This window comes from Diceros bicornis, chromosome 3 (assembly GCF_020826845.1).
Source record: "Diceros bicornis minor isolate mBicDic1 chromosome 3, mDicBic1.mat.cur, whole genome shotgun sequence".
NCBI classification, from domain to species: domain Eukaryota; kingdom Metazoa; phylum Chordata; class Mammalia; order Perissodactyla; family Rhinocerotidae; genus Diceros; species Diceros bicornis.
In genome coordinates, this window is record NC_080742.1 from 22,182,592 (window position 1) to 22,203,687 (window position 21,096).

A 21,096-nucleotide genomic window follows, 5' to 3' on the forward strand; every position below is an offset into this window, starting at 1 on the left:
ATGTGTCTCTGAGCCTCCCTACAGCCAACCACTCTTACCAGTTTTTTGGTTTCTACTTCCACGTGTATTCCAGGAATATGTAAGCACCCAAATGTAGTATGCTATTACACTGTCTCATTTAATTCTCACAAGAAACTAGCGGAATTTGCATGGCCCTGCCATTTTATATACAAAGAAATTGAGGCTCAGAGAAGTTCAAATAATTTTCTCAATTACAGTTACCTAATTTAGGGAGTACCTCGTTTGCTCTAAAACCAAGTGAGAGCATATTCTAATGTCAAATTATATTCTTTCCTGAGGCAAGACAGAATTCTAGCTTGGGGAAATAAACCTTAGCTAGAAATCCAGACATTTTAAATATACCTCAATAATATCTCTTAGTGATGGAATATTTTTAAATTATTAGCACTGAAATGCTTGGAGAAGACTTCGATGAGGAAATAAAACTGCTTTCAAGTTGACTATTCCTTCCACGTCATGAAAATGTGAGATGATCTTTAATTAGTTAGGAAAATCCTGGGTTTTATTCTTGTGTTGTTTTCACACTTGGCATTTATGCTGATCAGAGGAGCAACTGCTATTTTTTTTTTTTTTTTGTGAGGAGATCAGCCCTGTGCTAACATGTGCCAATCCTCCTTTTTTTTTTTTTTTTTTTGCTGAGGAAGACTAGCCCTGGGCTAACATCCGTGCCCATTTTCCTCCACTTTATACGGGACGCCCCCCGAGCATGGCTTGCCAAGCAGTGCGTCGGTGTGCGCCCAGGATCCGAACCAGTGAACTTAACCGCTTGCGCCACCAGGCCAGCCCCCGCTATTTTTAATAAAGAATTTTTAAACAAAGTCATAAAAATATTTACAGGTGGCTAAAATAATAAACACTAAAAATAAATATTGGAGCAATTTCACATTGACAAAATGATTTTTTATTAAAAGGAGATTTGAAAAATTAACTTTACTAAGGTGATTTGAAAAACTTAGAACATGTTATAGGATTTGGAGACTTAATTCAGTAGCAATGCATTACCCAGGAGAGAATCCATATTTTCTATGGTTATCAGCTTAAAAATCCATGGCATTTTGGAAAGAGGTTATACTAAACCTTCAAAGATTTCATAAACTAAATTTTTTAAGCTGTCATCTGGTTTTAGAGCTTACTACTGTTGAAACTGCTTAATAGAGGGATTGATGGTATAGAAAGTGCCTGCTGTCAAGATCAGTCTAGCCAGTTTACAGGTGGTTTAAGCCAGCATTGGGGAAGGAAGCAGCCCAGAACCACCTTGAAAACTTCTCTTATGCGCTGAAGTAAGGAGACTAAATTCAAAATCTTTGCGGTAGACAGGCTTTCCCAACAGACATTCTCTAATATACAATGTACAATCTGTATATTTCAGAGACAGTTGTCACCCTTGTATGTAAAAGTTTGGTAAGTGTTGTAGAAAATATTTATGTTAAAAAACTCCATTAAATTAGTATGCACTCTTTTTAAAGGAGCACAAGAGAAAAGGCCAAGAGGGGAATTAAATATACTGTGAGAGGAAGAATTTATAGCATAGTTACAAAAGAAGCAAATAACCTCAATAAAAGAAGTCACGGCTCTTGAATTAAAATGGTGTTGAGAATATTTTGAGGTATTTTACCAGGTCTAGCATGGCCTGTATTTTTCTGTATCATGTTTCTGTATCTTGCTATTCAACTCATTCAGAAATTAATTTACGCTGGTCGAATAATCTTGTCAATAAGCACCAAATACCTCTGCAAGTTGCTCAATTATTTGACCTTATTGAATAGGTGAGGTTTGGACTTCCATTTAAAAGCTGCTTCTCTGAAATGCCTACTGTTCTTTTTAGCCATACAACCTCTCCTTGACTCACAGAACTTCCTTCATTCTCTTTTCCTTTTCACAAACTTATACAGCTTTTTCAAAGAAGTTCTAAAAAATTTGGAGTTTCATATTCTTTGTGGACTTTGTGTGGTTGCATACCATATGAACTATGTAATACTTACTTGTCATCATCCTTTCTCAAAGGAATATTAAAATAAATAATCAAGCAAATCCCTACTGAGAAACATACCACAAATTAAAGCTGCTTTAGGCACAATTTTACACATTGCTTTTTGAGGAATATCAATCCATTTTTTAGTGTGCAATTTAAATAAGGATAGGCTGCAAGTTTGAACAAGGTAAGCCTCCTCCCCTTTGTTTAAGACAACTTTCAAATTTCTGTGTGTGCACTTAAGGAAGCCATCCACATGTAATCACTAGGCCATCTGCGAATAGGAAAATTATAAGCGTGGTACATTTACTGCATTCCTTCAGGTCTTAAAGTTTTGTTAAAATGCTCCATAAATGGATCAAATGGACTAAAACTGTCTGCATTTGAAAAGCAATAGAGGAGATAATTCATGCTATAATGGTTTTATTCTTAATAGAAAAGGGATCAGTGAAACATAGTAATAAAGTAAACACTAGAGAATACTGGAAAAAATATACCTTCCTAGTTAATGTTGTAGTCCATAAGACTAGAGTTTTATTTTGTTGAGTAGGACAAAAGTTATTTTTAAAAAGAAAAAGACTGGCAAAACTTCATGAACTTATGACACATCAAATAATAACCTAAATTTACTTTTAAAAAATCTAGATTTATTATTCAAAATTCAATTAGAAATTTTACACTTGAAAATTTCACGACTATTTTTATTGTGTTATCAATAATTACTTTCTATATTTTATAGAAAAGAAAACAAAAAAAGGTAATAAAAAGTTACCTAATTTCTACAGAATTATATTAAACACATATTCAGGAACAGGCTAATGATCCAAAATCTTTTGTGTTTTAGGTTGCTGGTATGCTCAAAAGTTAAAAAAAGAAAAACAAAAATTGTTTAATGATGTATCACATTTTGTTTGTGTGTTTATTTAACTCCAGTCCAGAAGTAGTTAAAGAATGTAGAAAGAATTCTTTATCTTTCAATACAGACTAAAGTTTTCTCCTTCCGTCTACTTCTATCTTCTTCTTCTATCCTTTTGAACTATGACTAAACATTCACCACCCATCTGCAATGTTGAAGGAAAAGACGAAAGAAGAAAACTAGAAAGGAAGACGGTCAGAGAAAAGGATAGAGGAAAAACATAAAATATATTGTTAGATTAAAAAAAAAAAGAAAACAAAGTCAAAAAAGATGAATACAGAAGGACTTCATCAACTTAAGGTAACACAACAGGGTCCCTGCCAATTGTACCACCATTTAGACTGACTATGCTGATTAAGTTGTCCAGATGTTGAGAGTGTGACAAATCTTGGAACTACAACTAACAAGATAGACTGAATCTCATTCTTTTCTTCTGATATGTCAAAATTCCCCCTTGAAATGTCTCTTTCATGAAATAAAAACCAAAACTCTTACAAAATAAAAATTGTGAAGTTCTAGTGGGGATATATAGTGAATGAGCAGGCAATTTTATTTTATTTTTTCATTTTATTTATTTATTTATTTTTTATTTTTTGTGAAGAGATCCGCCCTGTGCTAACATCTGCCAATCCTCCTCTTTTTTTGCTGAGGAAGACTGGCCCTGGGCTAACATCCATGCCCATCTTCCTCCACTTTATATGGGACGCCGCCACAGCATGGCTTGCCAAGCCGTGCGTCGGTGTGCACCCGGGATCCGAACCAGTGAACCCCGGGCCGCCACAGCAGAGTGCGCGCACTTAACCACTTGCGCCACAGGGCCGGCCCCAGGCAATTTTAAAGATACTATTAAACTATTTCGATTAAAAAGAATCATAGAGTCCATAGAGCAATAATCAAAGCAGCATTTAGTGTTTCTTCTTCATTTTCAAAATATTTGAACATACCCAACTGAAATCCTCCTAAAATAGCTCATCAATAACGAAAAATCTTGGTATATAAAAAAGGAACACGCAATCTGGTTATTATCTATAGAAAATTTACTGTTTGATTGTTGACTACGTACCTATTAAAAGAGATGCCGTCAACAGTTTAGGGTCATATGGACTCTTCCCACGGCCATTTTCAAAATGTAAGTCTTCCAGCTTAAAAATGTTGTCCTGTAGAAAAGAAAAAGAAAGATTGAATTTATTTATAACAAGAAGTATTTTAACACGCCAGTTAATCAGACAGAGGTTGAGTATTCACGTCTACCATCAAGGGGTATTATAATTTGTATAAACTTTACAGATGGTAAAATAACTTAAGTAGATAAAACCTAGCTATTACTAGCCAAATATCTACTTAGCTCGGTGATCTTTAGTAGCATTTAGCATGTTGCAAGTAATAATGCATAAATGAACTCTAAAAGAACAAGCCATGTCGTGATAAGAGTAGAGTGAGCATTTTATCACATAAATATGCCAAGAGGTACCCTAATGTCTCTTGAAGGAAAGAATTTTAAATTTAAATAAAATGACCTTTTTCCCCTCACATAGAGAAAAAAAAAGCAATCCACTATATTAGATTTCTAGAATAAGATACACTATCTTACTTTTCTGTATGTGCTTCCCAAAAGGAAATGCTAAAGAGCCATAGCTGTCACTTCCCCCTGGTCTGTCATTCCTACAACTTTGCTGCTTACAAGCTTCTCAAGCATTTTTAAATTACTCACATTGGAAGGTAGGAGTACTTGAAACTATCCTTATCAATTTCTCTAAGTGTGAAATATCAAACTGTATGTTAGGGGAGGTGTGCCCAGAGGTAGTGTCATTAAAACAACAAGCACAGAGATGACACATTTTTATTACAGGGAAGTCTGCTCAGTTAAGGCTCAAGTACCCAGAAACTGAGGTGAACATTTGATTACGTATAGAAATATGCACAAGTCCCAGGGTAGAAAGCACACCAGACAGCACTGCAACAAAAGCCCTAATAAGTGGGTAACTAACCATGCTTGAGACCCAGTCCTTGGAATGTGTCTAGCTACTGAAATTTCTATGTGACAGTGGAGCAAATTGGGGGGTACTTCTGAGCACTCTTTTCAGAACCATATGCTCTGGGAATTAATTAGATCAGAATATGTATGCTGTTTCCAGTAGCACACTAACTTGTCCACTGACTGAAATAAAACAGCTTTTTTGGCAATTTTTCTACTGTTCACATAAAAGTATTTTCTACCTTCTTAGAATAGTAAATGGTGTTCATTTTATGGCCAATAAGGATCACTTTATTTAACATTTAATATTTCTGATGGAGCTAATGGCAGAGTTTCAAATTATGATTCTTAAAACTCATTTGAGTTAGGGAGAAAGAGTGAAAAAGGAAGCAAACCGAAAGTGTTCTCTATTTTTATTACTATGAGTGAGAATTACCAATTCTATTCTTGCCTTGTATTGATTCTGTTATTTGGCAATTAGCTATCCCTTGGAATGATGGCTCTTTAGCTGACTTCTAAAATTTACACTATGCAATAATTTATGGGGTTTCTCAGAATTGTGCTAGGCTGTAGTGGAAAGGGCAGTAAGTCAGGGGTCAGGCCCAGCTGGGCCAATTATTCGCTCTGGTTCTTTGGTAGCCAATTAATATTTGAGCCTCAGGTCCGTAAAAGTCAATGCCAATAAGGATATTTAACCTCACATGTTACTGTGAGGGTTAAAGAACTGAAATAAAGCATTTTTAAAGCAGCAAAATAAAAAGCAAACACAATTTACTTTTATTTTATTAATACTGCTCATATTACCACTATAACAAAAGAATATGAAAAATTTAACACAAGTTGTTACTATTATTGTAAACTTTCCTGGCATAATTGGAAAGAAATATTGCTTAATGACAGTTATATAAGTCACCAAATCACAAACTCATTTACAAATACAGATTTATCATAGGCACTTGAATATTAAAATTATAATATGAAACTTAGTGACATATGCTAAGAAAAAGCATAGAGGAACCTCTTAAGAAATATTTATATGTATTTTGATGAAAACTATGAAATAATCCAAAAGAAATATGCTCAGTAAAGGATATACACTCTACTGCCACAAATCATAGAAAATACTAACATTTGTATATGTGATTAATTTTCACAGGTTAGAGGAAGCAGCAGAGAGAAGTGGTGGTGTGGTTGAAAATAGTTATAAACACTACTATAAGTTTCTTGTCCTCATAAGACATTTTACAATACTGACAAAGATAGAGGAACTATCCCTCAAAGTAGGAGACACTTGATGTCTGGGATCATGTGTCCAAGTTAATAAGACAATGCCAAGGCAGATGAAAAGTACTTCCAAGCTCGTATTTAATATTTGATTTACAAGGTGAAGAATTAGACTTCATAGGAAGAGAGGTTAAGCATGTCAATTATGGCTCAAGAGAAGATGAAAAACTATCCTTCATCATGGTGTCAGGTATTGTGTTCAAAGCTGGCTTCCTTTTCCTTTCCTCCTTTTTTCCATTAAATGTAACTCTTACCCAAGTTTTTGGGTATCACCATGTAATTCTTCTACATTCTTATATGATTCTACTGAAAGGTAAAACATTGAATTTCCTTTCTAGCCAAGTGAGATGGAGGCTTGGAATAAATATAATTTGGTTTCTGAATAGGGAAGTAAATTTCTCACAAATAAATATTTGTGGTGTAAAATTCATACCCATTACACATAGTAATGGGGTCGAAGGATGTCATAGATCAGTAGAACTGGGTATTACCCCTGGCTCTGCCTTTTATTAACTATGGACCTCAGGCAATCCCTAAACCCTTCTGAAACTCAGATTCTTCATCTGTAAAAGGAGGATACGAAAATCACATAGGGTTGATGTGAATATTTATTTTAATAATGTATATAAAACAATACTTAGTATGCCCTCTAAAAATAGTCGTTAATTTCCTTTTCCATTGTTTTTAGTTGCCACAATAAAATTATTCTTTCCTACACTGATCCATATCTCTCATGTCATAGTGGAAATGCTTGGCTATATTTCCATCAGTGGAAATTAGGACAAGTGTTTAAAATATATACAAATGCTTTGGACTCCCAAAATGCACTGAAAATTGTTCTTTCCTATAGCCAGCTAGACCAGTGTCTAGGTCAAAAGCTTTCCTGAAAATTATCTAAATACAATACATGTAAAAATTATCAATTAAGAAAGACTACCCTTTTAATATATCTGATAAATTTAACGTGATTGATATAAAGAGAGACCAATATTGCTGTTTCTGTTATATTGTGAGTGTGATCTATTATTAGATGTGTGAATATATTAACCCACTGTAAAAGAACTCGGTGTTAATATAATTGTATATTAACATTCTATGTTGTCATATGTAACATATCACACAGACAACCATCCAGCTGTACTCAGAAAGCCTTTTGAAATCTGATTGCTACTCAATGATTTTCTGTTTTAAAGAGCATCAAATAGATCACATATGCAAGTAATAAGACCAAAAATCCTAAGACCAGTGTATACAATTAAACTGCATAGCTTATATGTCTTATTTGGGCTGGAATGGTTTTCATTTTTAGTAATAGATGAACAAAAATCTAGCTGCACGGATTCTAATTGCTTTAGCAGATACAATGAGCATATCATATAAGTTATTGTGCCATATTTTATTACATGATTGCATCAGTTTTCAACAGCTATTTTTAGCTCTCAAGACCACTCTTTCCCCTTTGTCTTTTGGATTTCCTGACTGTTATTAGACTGTGGTGAGGTAAGGCATTAGAGGAAATAATAACTGTGCTAATGTCTAATCCAAAGTCTTATAAATTATAAACCATTGGTGACATCATGGCAATAAATTTCCTAAATCTCAATCTTGTCCAAGTAATAAATTTATGTAACAAAGTTGCAATTTTAGGTGTTTTATCTAATGATTAAAACATAAATGATGTTTGCCTAAAAAAATGAAAAGAAAATATTACATATATGTGATAGAATGACCATTTTGAGTGGGAAACTACATAAAATTACATCAAAACCAATACCTGGACAGCACAGCATTTAAAAACATATATTATTACATTTTTTTCAAATTGCTCTTTTTCCTCTCCTGCTCTTCACAAAAGACATCTTGTTTGCCAGTTATACTGAATTATTAAATATTCCCTGGTCACATCATGCTTTTTTTCATTTTTGCCTGAAACATCTTCCTCCTCCCCCCACCCACCCTCAGCCCTCAACCCCAGGGTGAACTTCCTTTCTTTTAAGAGCAAACTAAAAAGTCACTTCCCAGAAGTCTAATTTATTAGTTTCCTTTGTGCATATCCTAATTAATAATAGTACACAGGCAATGCTTATACTGGGTAAAACTACTGGCTTCAGCAAAGAAGGGATGTAATAGGATCTCACAGGAAATATTGTGGCATACTGTATTTTGCCCAAAGGAGATCCTTTTGTGGATCAAATTCATCCGGAATTTACTTTAGCTAAAAAGGTGACTCTAGATCTATGCTGTGCAATACTATAGCCATGAGCCACATGTGGCTATCTAATTAATTAAAATTAAAAATTCCATTCCTCAGTTACACTAGCTATATTTCAAGTGCTCGATAGTCACATGAGGCTTGTGAATACAATACTATGTAGATGCAAACATTTCCACTGTCACAGAAGTTCTATTGGACAACACAGTTCTAGATCCTAAATCCTATTCCCTTAGCAGCAAAGAGTAGAATCAGAAATCAGAGGACCTCCAGGGAGAGAAAACTTGGACTAAATCACAGTAGAAAGGGGACAGGAAATTTACAAGAAGAAATTATACTAAAAACACTAATTTAGTTTTTGATTTTTATTAACCAGGGTTTACACTAAATAACATTTAACAGCAGTACAGATGAACAAATACATGCCCTATATTTTCCTATACATCATTCTTACATTTGAATCACTTTTTCCTAATCTATGCAGGTACAAATTTTACCCATTATTTAAACTGTAGGTCAAGATACTTAGTCCACTAAATGTCACTGATTCTCCCCAGCAGAAAAAATGTTTTCTCCCCGGAACTTGCATAGCAATCTATTCATACTCTCTTTTTTACCTTCAACCTTGATATTCAATGATGCATGTATTCTTTTTTTACTATAAAATTATTTTGAGGCCAAGGAAAAATCTTATTCACTATATTTCTTTCAAATACTAAGACAGAACTTTGCACTGAATTAAGCTCAATGAAAGAATGAGTGAATAAATGAGTGACTATGCGATTGAGTAGAAGAGGCTCTATAGAAAAACTATATCCAAGGAATAGAAAGGACATAGCCCTGGTCTCTAGGAGCTAATAATTTAAGGATATGACATAGATACGAACACAACTGTGCAGTAGAGGTCAGACTACAAAACTCAAATATTAAACCAAGTTTTAAAGTGAGTTTTAGGAAATGTGATATTCTTTAACTGTTTTGTGTTATATGTGTTACTATTACTGTATTATTGATACTTGTTATACGCTTCAAATATGAGTTTACTCTTACTATAAAAGATAAAAAATAAAACCTAATGACAAAGAGTATAACCTTACAGTCCTTTCATTTTTACATCCCTGTTCCTCTTTAATTTTCATTGGGCCTTGTAATTCTTCATTTATTGTTAATATTAAGCTTATTAATAAATATTACCCCTCTCAATAGAGCCATCTTCATTGAGTGGTAAAGTTATCAGAATATTCCTTTGCAGAACTTCAAAAATCTTTCTGATCAACGTAATATCTCTCCTGTGTATCCCATCATTCCAGTATAACTGTTTTACCTGACCATTTTTTTTACTTGATAGAAATTACTCCAAATAGCTCTGGGATGTAGGAAAGTAGAAAAGCAAACTGGAGAAGCTATTTGGGCTTGCAAAATGCAATTTTCTACTTAAAAAATATATAATTTCCTATTGGCATTTTCATCTTTATATTTATTTTAGAAACTTTCTAATTTATACAAGTTTTTTGAAACACTAACACTAATAGAAATATCGATACAGTACATATACACTGAGTTGTGACTATGTAAGAATTATGTTTGGAATATGAAGGTCATAGGTTTAATTATTTAACTCAAGGAGCATACCAAAAACTACAAAAGAAATTGTTGTAAGAAAAATAACAATAATACATTACATACACATGATATTACAATGTTATAAAGTATTTGGTAATTATTTCACTTAACACTGAACTCATACTGAGTGCTAATGATGTTCTAAGACTTCATGTATATTATTTCACTTAATCTTCAAACAACCCTACTATAATTAAACCAGTTTTACAGATGAGAAACTGAGACATTCTACATATACTACTCAAAATCATAAAGCTAATAAGTTATGGAGTAAGAATTTAATAACAGATCTGTCTCTTTCCAAATCCATGTTTTTAACTACTCTATAAAAAGTGAGTTTACCATAAATATTACATGAGATGTACCCTAAAATAGTAGAAATTGGAAATCATAGGAATTCAAAATGGGGATAGATAATTTTCTGTTTTAGCATTTGAAGAAAGGCTTTATTTGATTTATGCCTTGAAAGATGTATTTTGGTGAGAGATGAGTGTATCCATGAGTACGCATGCGTGTGTATGTGTGTGCATTGGCTGTGGGTGCAGAGGGTCGGAGGAGCTCATAGGGAAAGGGCAAAGAAAAGCAGAGAGGCAGATTATTCTATCTAGAAGAAATGGCATAAACAAAATTCCCTCAAATACAAATATGATTCATATTTGATAAATAACATAAGGTTGAGTTTAGATAATGAAGAGTATTGCATATATTAAGAGATAAGGTTGAGAAATAAATTTGGAATCAAACTGTGGAAAGTTTCTTGTGCCAGAATAAGCACTTTAGTCTGTATTCAGAAGGTGTCAGTGACACAGTGATAATTTTAGTTGGGAGAACAATAGCATCAAAGAGGTGCCATATTATGATGAATCTGACAGTGATGTGTAGGACCATTTAGAGACATCTGAGCCCGGTGGCGGGAAAAGAACTACTGCCATAGGCTGGGGAGAGAGAAGCAGGTCGTGTTACACATTACGCAGTTTAAAGGAATTCTGTATGTTGTATGTTGTCACTTGGTCGACTCATTTAGCTTCTTTGTAGCTCACATCTCTTCTGCTACAACAGAATCCCCTTTGATATCCCCTTTCTAGCAAAGCTATGGATTCTTTCCCTAAGAAAACTGAAGTTAAGCATTCATATGAGTTATAAGCAATCTTTTGGATTTATTGACTTTATGTAATCATGGTAAGAGTTTCCAAACTAGTTATTCCACAAAGACCTTTCCATTTCTAACACGGTGTGATTCTACCGTCCTATCAGCCTGAGCTTGGACATTTGCTTCTGCTGTTCTTTGTCCCCTCCTTAAACATAATACAGGGAATATCCAGATTTTTAAAACCTATTTTCCTTTTCATTCTCTACATATTATTACTTGGAATTCATTTATTTTTATAAATTCAGCCATTGAACTTCAGCCTCAATCCCTCTGCTATTCTAATCATTCAAACTCGGTTTCCTGGACTGTATGAAATCGCCTTATTTTCCATAATTATTTAAAAATTGAGAGCTATTAAGAGTCCTTGGCTCTTCAAAAGAATATAACAGCAATTATGAATAATAAACTTCATAAAATTAGTCTGTCAGAAAGAGTTATTTAACAATATACACTGTGGGAAGATACAAAAGAAATGTAACCTTGGTCTCTGTCACCAAATGCTGAGAAATTTAAAAAGTAATGCTATGTGAATAAAAAAGTATAATTTTCTGCCCTGATTATAATATATTAAGTCTTGTCTTAGATTTAACTATGACGTCAGCCATATCATATTAGAAGTCTGTGTTTCTCTACAATAAAATAAACAAAACATTGCTTCAAGTAAATGATTCTTAATTGAAAAAAGAACCTCAATGAAAGATAAGTTCAAGGAAAAGGCATATACCTGTAAAGATTTTTAGGTCTCTGTATACTAATAATACCTTCTTTTCACATTAATTAATACTTTTGAGTATTATATGTACATTATAATATTTGGTTTTAAAGCCAAAACCTAGTCATTTAATGCTAAAATATTTAGTCAATAATTACAATTATTATACTTATTCAATAATTGCCACTATTTTTTTTTAAATATACACTTTGGAAAGGAAATTTTCCTCAGCAAGTAAAGGTACAAAGCCAACTATATAACTGTTTTGACAAAAATGCATTTTACCTATTAAATTAAATCATAAAAATATTCCAGTTATATAAAATATAGTCCAGTTTAATATTCATGGTATATGACCAATATCTAGTTATATCTGTGCAGAATTTTTTTATTGAATATAATTTCTGTTCTGGAGGAATTCTTAGGATTCAAAATAGAAGAAATATCATCAGGGTAGACAACATTCTCACTAAGTTTATCTCCAGGCTGAATCTAAGTAGGAATGGTTGGCCCCTGGCCTCACTGATTTTGTCAACCTCTACTGTTTCCTCAAGCATGGCTTTAGTATATCAGAAATCTTACCTCTGAAATTGGTCTCCAGAGACTATATGGCTTTTCTGTGACCCAGAATTTTCCTGTTATTTAAACTATAAGGTAGATACGGTAAAAATATTATTGTTTATGGATTATGAAATCTAGGTTCTATGACCCATTGTGCCAATTATTGATTGTATGTCTAAAACAAGTTTTTAAAATATCTTTGAAGTGTCAATATTCCTATCTATCAAATGGAAATACTCCACAGAATTGCCTCAAGGATTAAATTAGATACAACGTGTATTAACATAGTTAAGCATACTTAAACCATATAGAAATTTAGTTCATTATAATTTTAATTATCATAAATATACTATTAATGACACATCTTTGCTATGATAGCATGTTGATAACTAATTTTCTATGATTATAATAGCTAGTGTCTGTTAAGCAACTATTAGCCAGGCACATTCTCCTAAGTACTTTGTAGGTATTTACTTTTTTATACTCACAATATCCCTTGAAATACATGGTGTGATTATCCTAATTTTGTAGATGAAGAAACAAACAAAGAGAAAAAAGTGACTTGCTTAAAATCACTCAGCTAGTATATAGCAGAGCCAATTTCCAGAACCAGTAACAAACGAAGGCATCATAAAAAGCTAACTTTTTTGTACTTGCTTTGCACGACCATGTTACTTTATGAATACATATAATACATGAAGTGTTGTTATATATACTATCTCTTAACTCAACTTTGCACTCCCTGTAATTCATCCATAGGTTAGGCCCTGAATTAAGCTTAACTGAATTGACCATGACAGATAACACTGTATTTGATATAGTCCTCACATTATACTATTAACAGAGTAAAGACAAGTAGAAGGAATTAACATGTTTCTAACTTCATTTGCAGAAAAATATATGAAATTACTTGTTTCAAGTTTGTGAAAAGTTACTATCACTTTATTCATTGTCCTCCTAGTAACAACACACAGTCCTTACAACTGGATTAAACAGGATTTGCCCTTTAAATTTAAGGGACCTGAATTTATCTGGGTACCTCAAACAAACATCAGTGATATGATTCATCTGCTTTTTGTCATCATTAAAATTAATGGTATAAACCAAGGAAAACAGAAAGCATATGTGTCCTTACTTCATGCAGATTACGTTTTTAATAGGAGCTTAATTTGAGTTTATGCAGATATCACAAACCTGCCATGGTATAATTATTCAGCCATGAGTGCCTGTTAAACTCCCAAGGTATATAACAAGGAAAGGGAAAATTCTATATTGGCTAGAGTGAGAAATTCCAGAACATGAACAATTTACTCTACAATGTTTTGCCCCAGTGAGACCTGGTAAAGTAAGCCCAGTCAAAGAGTGAATCAATGGTCCACAAAACATAAACTAGTGAAACAACTCACTTGATCTTTCCATGTGCATTTTAAGAATTCTATGTTCAAAACATGGTTATTATTTGCCATCTTATAATTTCATAAAGCATCAGAGTGTTTTTTTAATCTTAAATCATGTAAGTACAGCTATTACTTTTTACCACTTCTTTTTATAAATCTGTTTGACACATCCATGATTAGACACCTCTAGGAAATTTTATCAACCTAAATGTAAATATGTCAATAGAAAGGTGCATATGTACTATAAGAAGCATCTGAATGTTATTTCATATGGTTTCTTTATGTTTAAAGATTTTTTCATAGATACCATCTGGGAAGTAATGAGGCCAAAAGAATTAACATTTTATTTACACCATGCTTTGCTTAGCAAAGCGTTGTCATTCAAGTGTTGTCAACATCATATGACGTACACGATTTTCTTTTAGCAAATTAGAAAAGATTTCAAAAATTATTATTTTGGCAAAGGTATTGTAGGAAAGAGACAATCCTGTCAATTCTTGGTGGGAATATAAATCTTAGAGAATAATTTGATAATTAGAAAGATTCCTAAAAATGTCCATACATATTAACTTGATTATTTTACTTTTGGAAATACGTGCAAAGAAAAAAATAAGAGAAAAATTAAAGCAAGAAGAGGTTCATCATGTTATTTAGAATACTGAAAAAAATTTAAATGCCAATAAGATGGGGGTGGTAAACTATGGTATATCTACATAATTGATTATGATGCAGATATTACAATAGATGTTTATATTAAATGTTATAATACCTAGAATCAACACCTGTTAAATCATCGTGGACGCAATAATGCAACAACTATGTAAGATGCATGGAAAAAACTTGAAGGAAATCCATTAAAATGTTAAGTCTCTACCTTATGTTTTTTGGGTATTTTTTCTATTTATATTGTTTTTCTCATTTTTAGCATTTTATGCAATGATCATGCAGCTCATGTATTAAAAAAAAAATATATCCTATTATGTAACTAACTCTTCAAATTGGCAGTGCAGGGACTGAGTCTGGCCCAGAGACACGCTTTATTTAGTTGACACAGGGTTTTGAAATCTTGAATTTGAATGCCCTTTTATGAGACTGAGGACTTTTCATAGGACAATTCTACTTTTCCATTGCTCCCTATTCTTTTGTGTTTCTTTATCTTTTTATGTCACCTGCATGGTCACTGTATGCATTTGGGTTTGCAACCCCTATAAAGCACTGTAACTTACTTGATCACCAACAACTACACTTTATTTATCATCTAATAGTCCCCACTTTTCAGTGTTACTTCAAATAACAAAGTCCTCAGAAGGACTGTGGTCATGCTCTCATATATCATGACGAAAGTACTATGAAGTTTAGCAATTAATCATGGTTAAACATAGAAGTTAATGGGAACTTCAAAGTGATTTGAAACTCTAATTGTCATAGTATCACAAATCTCCATAGCTTTTCATTCATTCTTTTTATATAAGTAAATTGATCTGTATATGCACTGCTGTTTAACAATGTCTCTGTTTTATTTAGAAAAAAAATTGACTTTTCCAAATATTTGCATCTAAATTAATTACTCAGAATTCTTAAGAGCTGAACTTTAAGCTGTTTGGTTAACTACCAGAAAATAAAGGCAGAGCAGTCCTTAGAGAAGTATCCACATATTGGGTGGCTCCCTTACTTTCAAACTAATGACCATAGAGACATTCTATATTACATGTTGAGCTGACTTCTGGGTCATTATTTCTAACCTACCAGAGTGAACACTTGAATTATTTATAAATGAATTGCTTTCACTGGTAGAAGTCAGTTTCTGGCTATAAACAAGACTTTGTTATCAAACAAACAATTATAATTACATAATCTGGAATAAATTAAGCATTTTTATTTGGTTTATTAGTTAGAATGTTTGATATTGAAAATTATAGTGCACACCTAAAATTACCATTCACATGGGCCAGATATTTATATCATTCTAAATTACATTTTCAATTAGAGAAAACATAATAAATCTTCGTTATAAATTATTTTAAGAGTAGTTGAAAGCTCAATTAATATCTTGCTCAGCTTATTCATGGCTATTTACTATCCTTAAAAAATATACTTTAATCCCTGTCATTCAGAAATTTAAATTTTAGATGGAGGGAGAATATTAACACATAAAAATTGAGAGTCATAAAAAATGAATTACTATAAATTATGATATATATTCCTACATAATGTGTATTATACAAACTCAAAATGAAGACATGGAAAAGATAGTTTAAATAAGTAGAAGCAAGAATGCACATGATACATTTGTGGCATACTTAGAAGAATGGCCCAACCGGAACAATGGACTGATGTGGGAATAATAGGAAAGAAAAATTTAGCAAAATTCTGTTTTCTACTGTCTAGGTACTATTGAATTAAAAAAAAAAACTGTCAATATTTTCTCTAGTCTATGTTTGATCAATGTTGATGGATAATACACATAATTACAGTCAGAAAGCCCCCAAATAAATATGTATGCAAATGGAAAAGCTAGAAGGAAATATGCAAATATATCAAAAAGGTATGTTGGGGGCTGGCCCAGCAGCATAGTGGTAAGTTTGCGAGCTCCGCTTTGGCGGCCCAGGGTTCGCGGGTTCAGATCCTGGGCGAGGACCTGCACACTGCTCATCAAGCCATGTTATGGCAGCATCCCACATACAAAATAGAGGAAGACTGGCATAGATGTTAGCTCAGTGACAATCTTTCTCAAGCAAAAAGAGGAAGATTGGCAGGGCCGGCCTGGTGGCACAGTGGTTAAGTTTGCGCGCTCTGCTTTGGTGACCTGGGGTTCACAGGTTTGAATCCCGGCGTGGACTGATGCACCACTCCTCAAGCCATGCTGTGGTGGCGTCCTACATACAAAATAGAGGAAGAGGCATGGATGTTAGCTCAGAGCCAATCTTCCTCACCAAAAAAAAAAACAAAAAGAGGAAGACTGGCAACAGATGTTAGCTCAGGACCAATCTTCCTCACCAAAAGAAAAAATTATTTTAGACTACTGATTATATCTATATATGCATACACACTTATACATACACATATATGCGTATATTCTATATATTTGACCTCACATGTTATATATTACATATACATATGTGTACCACTAAATATTATATGTTATATTTTTAAATATTTCTTAATCATGATAATGGGTTTACAATTATTTAAACATATAGATACATTCAAACTATAACGCATATTTTAAAGGGTAAGAAAACAGAACACGTTTTTTCTAATTACAAGATTAACTAAAGGTTCCCTGTTTTAATTTCTGCCCCCTTCCTTTTTATTTTTTTTTCCTTTAAAACACTATTGAGAAGAAGATTGAGAATGGCTTGCCCCACGGTCATAGAAGAAAAATACTTAAAAAAAAATTCTAGGGGTCGGCCCAGTGGCATAGTGGTTAAGTTTGTGCACTCCGCTTAGGTGGCTCTGGGTTCGCAGGTTCGGATCCCAGGAGCAGACATGAGCACTGCTCATCAAGCCATGCTGTGGTGGTGTCCCACATAAAGTGGAGGAAGATGGGCACAGATGTTAGCTCAGAGCCAGTCTTCCTCAGCAAAAAGAGGAGAATTGGCAATGGATGTTAGCTCACAGCCAGTCTTCCTCACACACACAAAAAAAAGATTCTAACTTTGGGGTAGCTTTTCAGTCTGCATCATAGTTTTACTTTAATGCTGATTCCTTCAATATTGTTTTATCATTTCAATTATCCATGTTACTGTTGTGTTCCAGCACACACAGAGGCAAGAAGTATATAATCTTGAAAGAGCAGAATATATTATATATGTTTCATTCATTTTCAAATTGTGAATTATTTATTTGAGCTGCATTCTAGCTACAAAGCTAAATAAGAAGGATAAGCAGCAGGAAGTAGAAAGCGGAAAGACCTCAAGATGATCACAAAAGAGTGGGAAAGACAATGAAAAAGGCAGTGGGCATATTGTGGAGTAGTAAATCCTCAGGAATCTAGGTAATTTTTAATATTACTGTCATTGTTGAAGAATCCTGCACTAGTAAATAAAACAAAAGCTACTTGATGAAGAAATATATTTTATTTTAATCATCTTTATTTATGATCTTGCATAAAAATGGTGTTCCTTAATTTAAAAAGAGAAAGTTATATTGAGCTTGTAAAAATTTAGTCCTGAGGTCCTTTTCAAGGGATGACCAAGGACCAAAATCTAAGAAGCATCCTGAATATAAAAAATCTACAGGCAAAGTCCATAATGTTATTTGCTTTTGAGCTCAAGGAATCCCTCTATGAATCAGATATTAATTCTAAGTCACAAGAAGTTTAAGCCATCCAAAATCTGTACATAGATAGAAAAACTAAATTTTGGTTTTGTGGCATTTTTAAAACATTGCAGGTGTCATGCTCTCAGAGCAGTCATATATAACCTAAAAAAGTCCATAGTCAAATCTTTTCTGAATTTTACAGGATCACTTAAATAATACATAATGTCAGTTGCTAGTGCTATTCATTACTGTGTCGTTACAGTTGTAACAAAAAATAAAGGTTTCATCCTCAAAATTTGATATCAGAATTTAACCAGTTAGACATTTCTCTTCATAGAAACATATAAAAACATTTTTAAAACATAGATTGTCAAAATGCAAATGAGGTCCAAATTTGATTGAAAATGGATCACAAAATTATTTTGGTAAATAAATCAATTTCTGATAATATTTTCTATCTTTAAATTTATATTAAAGTGCAATAAATTATGGGCACCTTATAAGAGGGTTCACAACATATATTTACTACATGTAATATATATTTTTACTAACATAATTAAATACAAATATAATTAACTAAATAATTTTAAACCATATTTCTTAAAATTGTGCAATATTTCTTTAAAATTGTATATAAGAAATGTAAATAAAACCAAAATGATGACTGACTCAATAAGGGATAATCATGACTTCTAGGTAGCTTAGATTTATTAGTATTACTATTTTACATAATCCATCAAAATAGATAAAAACACCAAAGTTCAGAGAGAATAAGTAATTACTCAGTATCTTAGTTTTAGAATCTTTTCCACCAAATAATCCTGCCTTTTTCCATGGTAATATTTGTGGATTACCTTTACAACCTTTATGCCTAAATCCATAGTTAATTCTGTAAAGGCATTGTTCTATATACAATACAAGCTACATCTCAAGTGCCATTACTAATTATCTCATGTTTACTTTGCTGACCTGTTTCAAGTCCAGATTTCTGCTTGGCTGAGCATCAGTGATCATACAAGCGGTGGGTGTGTGGCCGGCTTAGAAGCACCAATCATTTCAATGAAATTTCACCTGTTTATACATTTAATGTCTTGATTTTTGAGTCCAATTTAATTTCATAGAATCATTTGCAGTTTTGCTACAGTTCTCAATTTCTTTATCACTTTCAAGTCTCTAAGAGTTATTTATTTATTTTCATAATAATGCTTTAAAAAAAACTGATTGTAAAGACCAAAAAAATGACCACCTGGCCATTGTTTCCATATAGTCTTTGAAATTATTGTACATATTTTGAATAAATGACCAAGCAGTAATCAGATAAAATAATATTTATACTTTATTTGAAAGTAATTATAAAATTAGGATAGATAATGAAATGACACATTAGGAAAATTATGTGTAACTAATGAATTGTAATTCTGTACCTGTTGCTTTATAAATTTTCACGCAGAAATATTTGAAAACATAAAGGAAACCCATTAGCTCTCTGGAGAGTTGAATTGAGACAGTGAGTTGACAATAAATGTAAAAAAATTTAGGTGAAATCACTTATGGCAGGATCTGGTAATTTCAATTTTCCATAAATCATAAAATAATACCCTAAACCCATTTTGTTTAGAATGCTTCATAGCTAATTTGGAATAGCAAGGATTGGGGAGCAAAATTCATTTAGTATATTAAGTGGTTAGCAGTATAAATGTTGCTGCTCTATATGGTATTATAACAGCCCTCCCAAAAGAGGCAAAACACTTTCTTTAGACAGCTGCTTTATTTTGTGGTTTTTAAAAGTCAAAAGGACCAGTTCTTGAATTTGAGCGTAGTCTTCTATCATTTAAATTTATGCTCCTGGATATGGCATATATTAGAAATCTAGCTCCTCTTTATTTAAGGACACTCAAATTTTGCTAACGCGAAGGTCGTACATGTAAGGAAAAACAGACAAATTAGGCAGCTCTCCAGTTGACTAATAAAAAGCCACAACATCAGTTTACCTCAAATATCCTAAGGCTTAAGTTAAAATTTCTGATCATGAGCAAAATAAGGTACAGATCTGTTCTCAACAGTAAGTGAATTATTTTTGTCTTTATAGATATAGACTGTCCAATAGTCTGAAAACCTACTTGTAAGCTGCTATTCATTGTCATTATACATTGTCAAAGGTAGTGCCGTTAGGAAAAACAAAGTTATAGTATGTGGAAACCTGAAAATGCCTACGTAATGTGATGCCTAACAACGTGGGTTTCTCAAGGGATGTTAAGAATAAAGAATAAGAATATGTCAGTATTAGTGAGGGAGGATGCTACATTTGGAATGAGATATTTTTTGGCTAACTGCATCAATGGACTGTATTGAAGTTCAGGAGGAGCAAACGGAGGATGAGAGGGGGTGTCATAGGAAATGAGAACATAGATGTAGGAGGATATCATATTACACAGAGCTTTGAAACTGACCGTAAAATCTTAGGCATTGTTCTGGGGGAAAAAAGTAACTGGTGGGCTGGGACTGGGACGAGGGCAGTGACTGAGCACAGATGGAAATGAAAAACTGCTGTTAAGACCAAGAAAGAAGAAAATATGATAGCAACTAAGTTGAGGAATATCCTGAATCATGTGCTAAAGTTATAAACTATAGCACAACTGGAAAGTTTGAAATTTTAAAGTTTTTTTGCAGATAAAAGTCCAATAACATTTAATAGAGACAGTTAAAAAAATAAAATAAATTTGTTGAAATAGTGAAACTAAAATTAATTTCATCTGAAACATCCCATTGTATTACTCTAATTTTTTGTCTTCTTTACCCTTTTAAAAATAAATGAAGCCACCATTCTCTACTAATATTTTGTATCCCCCTTTGCACTTTTAAAAATAAACGAAGCAAAATGGAAAAGATGCATATAAATGGGTTATCAGGAAGACAGGGCTGGTTGTTAGTCAGAAGCTTTGACACCAAGTTTTGAAGAGGGAAGTACAACTGAACCTTAAATGTATGGTCAACCCAGACTGCTTGCCTT

At 32.9% G+C, this 21,096-nt stretch overlaps 1 protein-coding gene across 2 annotated transcripts in view; it reads right to left on the reverse strand.

The window, feature by feature from the left end:
• SEMA3A (semaphorin 3A) overlaps positions 1–21,096 on the reverse strand; it is a 533,676-nt gene that overhangs the window by 87,138 nt on the left and 425,442 nt on the right. For both annotated transcript variants that reach the window (XM_058524659.1, XM_058524664.1), the window contains one exon: positions 3,973–4,066. In XM_058524659.1, the coding sequence (XP_058380642.1) occupies positions 3,973–4,066 (94 nt within the window). The remainder of the gene's footprint in view (positions 1–3,972; positions 4,067–21,096) is intronic.